The sequence below is a fragment of the Lygodium microphyllum genome, chromosome 13 (genome assembly GCF_053477565.2).
Source record: "Lygodium microphyllum isolate KBCC chromosome 13, Lygodium_microphyllum_v1.1.10, whole genome shotgun sequence".
Classification (NCBI taxonomy): domain Eukaryota; kingdom Viridiplantae; phylum Streptophyta; class Polypodiopsida; order Schizaeales; family Lygodiaceae; genus Lygodium; species Lygodium microphyllum.
The window spans coordinates 74,187,598-74,195,121 of NC_141147.1; the positions used below are offsets into that span (position 1 = coordinate 74,187,598).

The 7,524-nt window shown below is 47.4% G+C and overlaps 1 protein-coding gene across 5 annotated transcripts in view; it reads left to right on the forward strand.

Annotated features, from left to right (window-relative positions):
- Window positions 1-7,017, forward strand: part of LOC148026773 (Pseudouridine synthase family protein) — a 140,971-nt gene extending 133,954 nt beyond the window's left edge. Inside the window, exon 7 of one of the 5 annotated variants that reach the window (XM_087691269.1) lies at window positions 6,404-7,017. In XM_087691269.1, the coding sequence (XP_087547395.1) occupies window positions 6,404-6,412 (9 nt within the window). In that variant the 3' untranslated portion in view covers window positions 6,413-7,017. The remainder of the gene's footprint in view (window positions 1-6,403) is intronic. The other 4 variants (XM_087691268.1, XM_087691267.1, XM_087691265.1 and 1 more) reach the window with 4 other exon arrangements.
- Window positions 7,018-7,524: the final 507 nt, after the last annotated feature.

Sequence of the window (7,524 nt, forward strand, 5' to 3'; positions counted from 1 at the left end):
CTGTAGACCATGTGTTGGTATCCCCAAGTCTGAAGGCAGCCGATTGAAATCAATCGTGCATGCTATGGGATGCCACTTGAAAGAGGTCCAACTGGTTGCGCCTCAATTATATTGACACATAGCCTTTTTAGTTCCAGCTCAAGTGGGATTCTTTTGTTGGTCACTGTTTCTTATGTGGTCAACTAGGCCACTTCATGGCCAAATGTCTAGATAGAAAGAGCACCCTAATGGATCAGCCCATGGACAAGGTGGAAAACATGCCTCCATCTTCTGCCCAGCAACAGATTATTCAGCTGAATCAGTCTAAAGGATGGAGGGAAGCCCAATGCAATAAGGGAAAAGCAAAGGAGGCTTCCATGTCCACAACACCTATTGAGCCTTCTTCTTCTTCAAAGGACCTCCGTGTCTTCGGGATAAATCCTTCGATACACCTACTACTCGTGCTTCGGCTCATGCGAAGGATCCACTGTCCCCCCAAACAACAATTGTGACAACAACAATTGAGCCAATCATCACCGTGCGCCCATGTCGCTCCAGCCTATCTAGCCTTTGATGCCTAGTAGAGTCATCACCCCATGGGATCACAAGTATCTAGGTTCTACCTCCCTTCGTGCAATTGTGTCTTTTTCCTTGCAAGCCAAACATCAAAGGCCCAATCCCTTTGCGGTTCTAGGAGACTTCTTTGAAGATGGTGTACTGGAGACATTGGCAGCAAAGGCCCATGCCCATGCAACAAAATCTCGTCAAAACTCTTGTGAAGTGATCCATCTAGCTCTGCCATACCTCTCACACTCTTCTCCTTTTGTATCTTTTGAATTTGTTGTATCTAGTTTTTATGTGATGGCCTAGAGCCACCTTACATCTTGTAATTTTACTTTTTTTTTTCATGATTAATACAATTACCTTTTATGAGCAAGAGGGAGCCACCTTACATCTTGTAATTTTACTTTTTTTTTCGTGATTAATACAATTATCTATTATGAGCAAGAGGGAGACACACACACACACACACACAGAAGACAAATTGGAGGAGAGACCTAAGTTTAATTGTAGGGCTTGCCTTGGATTGGTCTCAGTGGCTGATGCCCCTCCCTTACCTTGAGGCACATTGATGTCTTTTTGCACCATGATACTGGTCTTTCGGGTCCCTCTTGGCTAGTGTCACCTTTGGGGCAAGGTCTCCAAACTTTCAAGTCCCTCTTTGGCAACATGATACTCGCTACAACACCTCCTCATCCCCCATCCTGTATACCTCCCGCCATGTCCTGATGGTACGAGCCGGGCCTGCCTCCCACCCAGTCCACTGAATGTGGGGGCGCTCACCTATCTGTGCCCTTTCGGATCTATCTCGTTCTGGCAGCTTGGGGGCCTCTGGATTAGGGTCTTACGGAGGCCCTGCCACACGCGGAGTGAGGTGCGAAGGAAAGGTTATCCGGGGGAGGGGGGTGATCTGGGCTAACATGAAGATCCATCTCAAGGACGGCCTCCACTCACCGCCAAGCCTCGGTCCATAGTCCTGGAGGCCCTCCTGCAATAAGACCTTCTAGGTCTGCCCGCCTGGTGTGAGACCGCGGACAACTAGCTTGTCCAAGAGGGCCATACTCTAATACTCTGGGTCTATGATCCCAAGCCCTCCCTGTGACCTATGTCGTATGATGGTCGCCCACGCCACCTTGGCCCTGGAGTCCGTGGAACCATCAGACTCTGACCAAAGGAAATTCAGCACTAGGCAGTGAAGCTGCACTACGCACGATGAGGAGAAGCACCAACACAAGGCGATGTACAAGGACGTCGCTAGGAGGACCTCGTTAACCTCCAGGGCTCGTCCAGCTAGTGAGAGGCGGACTATGCTCCAGTAGGTCAGTTTCCTCCGAATAGAATCAAGGACAGGAAGAAACTGCTGGGCAAGAGTGATGTGGAGTCCCACTTGGAACCCTAATTACCGGACGGTTTGCCCTCTGCGCTCCCGCTGCAGAATAGAAGATGCCAAGGGTCAGCCTCACTCTCTCCAGCATCAACTCATCGTCCTCTATGTAGAGGGCTGTATCATCTGCGTACGCCGAGTCTAACAACTCAGTCTCCTCTCTTACTAGAAGTTGGAGGCCGCGTAATCTGCTCACACATGACCTGAGGAAGTGAGACATTGCCTCTGCGAAGAGTAGAAACATGTATGGGGCCAAGGGGAAACCCTGTTGAACAAATCTCTCCAATCGAAACTCCTCCCCTCGCCTTCCGCCTATGAGAACCCTATTGGTGGCCGATCTGTACAAGGCGGAGACCCCACTAATCCAAGCCTGGGGGAATCTCAATCTCACCATGGTGCCGTCTAGGAAATCCCAGTCCACCCTGTCATAAGCTTTTTCGAAATCCAAGAGTAGTACGGCTAGTCTCTACCCATTGTGCTGAGCCCACTTTGTTCTCTCAAAGAATGTATATACATTGTCTAGGATGCTCCTATCTTGGACAAAGCTTGTGTGACTGTCATGGATGATATCTGGAAGCACGATGCGTAGTTGCCTATCAATCATCTTTGCGAGTGCCTTATAGGCCACTAGCAATAAGGTGATCGGTCTCCACTGGGAAAGCTCCAACAGGTCGCCTCCTTTGGGGAGAAGACCTATAAGGCCTACTGAGAGACTCCTTGGCATCTGTCCTGAAGTGAAAATCTCCTGGAAGGCCATCAGTAGGGGGTCCTTCACCACTTCCCAGTAGGTAGTGAAGAAGGCCTTAGAGAGGCCATCCTCCCCCGGGCATTTCTGCCCATCCTGTGTATGGAAAGCCTCCTCTAGTTCCTTCAATGTGAAGGGGGCTAGGAGGGAGTGTCCCATCTCCTCTGTGACAAGGGACGGGATGTGATCCCGTACCTGTTGTCTACATCTCTGTCCTCTAGCTAAAGTTGTCTCCTGCTGGAAAAGACACGTGTAATAGTCGGTGGCAATCTCCATCACCTCGTCTGGGCTAGAATGGGTCCTCCCATACTAATTCCGAAGGCTATGTATCTGCTCTCTTGTGGTGGAGATTGGTGCACCTAGAAGAACTCTCTGCACATCGTGTTCCCCTTCCGTGCTCGGAAGGCTGCTAAGGTTGGGAAAGAGAACTCCGAGTGCCTGTCCTCTAGACCAGCAATGGCTGCTCGCGTGCGCACCTCCTGTGCGTGGAGGGTGGGGTCTCCTTGTGTCTCCTGCAATAGTCTCTGCGTGGTTGCAAGGTCCCGCCGGAGTGCTTTCCTCCTCCTAGCTCTGTTGCCTGGCCTATATGGCTGGCTCTTGGCAGATTCTGCTTGACTCGGCTAGGACATCTGCAACCTCCTCTGCTATCTGGTCCCTCCTACCCCCCTCTCTGGTCCAAATCCGCTCTATCTGTCTCGTTACCTCCTCCCTTCTATAGATCAAGTCAGGGATCCAATAGGATCGTGTGTCTAGGGGGGATGTTGGGGGGTCAAGTGTCAGGAGAACCGGGTAGTGATCAGACAACGTGCTGCTTGCCAAGTAGGTGCGAGGAGGAAGTAGGTGTGTGGCTCATCACCTCCTGTGGGAGGATGGGGGGTTGAACTGGGTGGGGGGACCACTTGAACCGAGTGTGGATCAAGGGGTGCTTGGTATGGGAGGTGGTGGGGGGGAAGAGGATCGAGGGATGGTGGGATGGATAGGGATACATGGCGGGTGTATGGGGGGACTAGTGGCCTCGGAAAGGGAGGGCTATCGGCCAGGGTCAGTGTGGGGAGGGGGGGGCAGGGGGAGAGGGGTGGGTGTGGGAACTTAGGTGAGGCAGTTCATAGCGCGGGTGGTGGATGTTGGAGGTTGCAGTCCTGCCGGGTGGGACGGGTTGGGGGGGGGGGGGTTTTGTGGAGTGCTCTGCTGAGGAGGCATCACTCGCCTACCTGCTCCTTGCGTCACTCCCCTCTACCGTGTCCCTCTCTGTCATCTCTGTACTCGTGTGAAACCGTTTGCATCCACCTGTAGGCCTGTCGGCAGAGCCACCCTAGCATTGAAGCGCGTACACTCTGCTGCCTGGTGCCCAAAGTCATGACAGCGCAGGCACTGCCCTGGCTGCCTAGTCACAATGAGCTGCTGCCTAAAGGAGTGTCTGCTTGCCTCAATCTCTAGGAACTGTGGGATATTCTTAATCTGTTTCACTGCCACCCGTACCTTTGGGACTCCTGTGGCCGTCACTGCGTCCACGAAGGACGCGGGATAGACCATGTCGAAGAGTTGTCCAAAGTCTTCCACCAAGTGGCGATACTCTATTGCCAAGCCAGAAAAGAGAAGGGTGACCGGGTGCCGAAGAAACCTGTTGTGGAGTGCAAATGCCTCCACAGTGAAGCCACTATACCAAGGGACCATGTAAATGACCCCCTTCGTGGATGCATAGGGAGAGCTGGCAAGTAACTCCTGAGCTGCGTCTGCCAAGCTGAGACGACGAACCATGAAGATCCCTTGGCCCATTAGAACCGCCTCCACGATCTGCGCTGTGCGATGTGCAGCATGGAGTGAAGCCAATCCCGAAGCTGGGCCGTGGCTGGGGAGGGTTGGCAAGAGGGGAGGGGAGGACTGGCGAACGGGAGGGAGGATTGTCGAAAGGGGGGGGGGGGGGGGGATGGTTTTCAATTGGGAGGGAGGATGACTGGCGCAGGGCGGGGGGGAACAGGCGCAGGCGGGGGGAGGGGAGGACTGGCGCGGCGGCAGTTCGAACAGGGACGGAGGGCTTTGTTGTTGAGCATTCCACTCATATCCCCATCTCCATCCTTGAACCCATCTCAGGCTACTATGCCAAGCATAGTGATCCTTTAAGCTACCCTCCTGTAGTGGTTTAATTCATGTTGCAACTTGCTACGATCAAGAATGTGCTTAGTGACAAGATTCATTTTAATAGGTCTAACTTTACTACGGGTCCAATTTGATGCAATATATCTTTGCTTCTCAAGGCCTTTGGAACTTAGTACAAGGTTTAGAGCCATAGCCTAATCTACATATTACCACCTTGAATCTTGATTTAGTCCATCTAATGGAAGCTCATGATACTGTGGCAATTGTTGAGTTGATACACAGCGTATCAAACTTGATCTTGAGCTCAAGGAGTTTATCATTACAGAAGTGGATGACTTGAAAGTCAAGATGGCTACCTGACTTACCGACAGTTCATGAATTTGAGCACCAACTCTTGCATTACACATAGTTGTGTGACCAACATTCAAGACATCCTGTTCCATTCTAGAGGGGACTCTGATTTCCACTTCTAGAAAGGGGAAGTTAGGGAGCAGCAAGAATGCTAAGGAGCGGAAGGCAAATCCTACAAAAGTCTGCTGCTCTTATATGGGATAACATTGAATCCAACACTGACAAACCCCACTGGCAATTCATTCCTAAAAAGAATAGTTTATGTACTTGTTGCTACAGGTGTGACCATATGGATGAATAATGCTGCACAAAGGTTAGGCAACACCAAGATAACCAGTTCCATGATTCCACAGCTAAGACTGTAGCCCACCAAGCCATGCTAATCCTCCTTGGACCATCATCAAATCTTGCACGTCAAGTCTGATCAGGGAGTCCATGCTGGTAGCATCGAGGATTGCCCTGCATCCACTGACTCATTGGCCCATCTAGGTCAACCACATCATGCAACCGAAGACTGCCCTTCTAGTAGGAAATTAGACTTCGCTTGGCATCCCTAAACCCTTTGCAGCAAGGGTAATCTCACTCAGTTATGGAGGTTTTGGTTGGATGGTTGAGCAAAGCCTCTAATGATGTGTCATGTAAGGACTTTCTTACCTACGGTAGTCAACTGATGGCTATACATATCTCAGCACCAATTCTAATCCAACAATCACCAAACAAGGGTTGTTCGTAAACTGTCCTGTTTATAAGCAGAGTATATACTACCTATCAGAATCGTGCATTGCAACAGGATGTGGTGTGCTTTGTTTCATGGTTCTTTCATTTCCATTTTGTCACCATGTCTTTTGTTATAGAAATTTGCCTATCAATTTGCTTCATGTAATTTAGGAGGCCATCTTAGCTTGTAAACATGTCTTACTTCACAATTGCCAATATTCAGGTTTTAAGGTGGCACAATTTTGGAAAATGAATGGCACAATGTTTGGGGACAGAAAACAAGCATTGCATGTCATGTTGAATCATAGTTTATGAACCACCACTATCTTTCAGTAGCATTCTCAAGTTTGAAAATCTTGGGTCTAGAGTGTTAAAAAAAAAAACAAGAGAATAATGAGATTGAAGTGATAATCTTTGATACATATGTACAGCACATAAGTGAGTTTGGACATGAACTTCAGGTGTATCATGTAGTTTTCTTTTTATAATTTGTCTTATATTATGTATTTCAACTGTAAGTATAGCACTTTGTGACCCCTTTTTTTTTTTGGGCACATGACAAACTACAGGGGATTTGAGTGTAGATGATGCATGGAATGTTTTGGAGCTGGAAGAAACGTATTTCAAAATGTACAAAAAACCGCCCCTCGAATTGTGACAATCTGTTAATCTTCTATATTCTTTGAACCAAGTCATCTAGCAACTACTCACTTGTTTAGAAGATAGTTGAAATACACTTTTCTAGAAGATAGTTGAAATTCACTTTAATGGGGTAATGTTATTGCCACAACTTCAACGGACATCTGAATTGGATAGAACCTCAACTAACTTAAAATCGAGTTTCCAAGGTCCCTTCATCCATCAAACCCTTTTTATGAGGAATTTCAAACATCAAAGAGCCCTTGTCCATAAAGAATTTGTTGGTCTTTCAAATAAGTGGCCTAGATTCCATCAAACTATCCTAGGTAGTAGACTGTCTAAGATGTATTGTGAGGAAAGTGGATCTCTCCTTACATGAATTTTAAATATAATGGCCAAAATTCTCTCTTTTGATTAGGTGCCTAGAAAAGTTTTCTGATGTAAAGGAGTGCCCATGTTAAGATGAGAAAATTTGATTGCATGATTGTAAGCTTGTAATCCAAGTTCATGTGGAAGCTTTTGGGATTTGACTCCATCTCGTAATATATGTGTGGCGTTTGCAAGGTTATCTAAAATGAGACATTGGTTCTTTTATCATCATTACTCTATTTATTGAGGGGTTGTTACTTATAATTTCATAGCTAATATACAACTCAACAATCACTATTCTATGGTGTTTAAATAACTCATATTTCCATGGTAGAAATGGGAGTTTGGCTTGGTATGCATCATTTTACAAATAGATATTTTGATAACCAATTCCTTAAGAGGGTGATCTTAAATTAGACTAAATTGGGTGAAAACTTACACATCACTGTGCTAATTGGAGAATCTCAATTGCTTGAAATGTAAAGTCTTTAGCCTTATGTATAGCATCCTCCAAGTGTAGCTTAATGAGTGCAAAATGTGACATAGTATCCAAGCATAACTTATAAGAAGGAAGACATTAGTTGGTTTATAGATGCCTTTGCTAGTTTGTTGAATGAGAAAGAAAGAAATTTATAGTAATGTCTTGTAAGATGCCTTAAAGAGAGAGAGAGAGAGAGAGAGA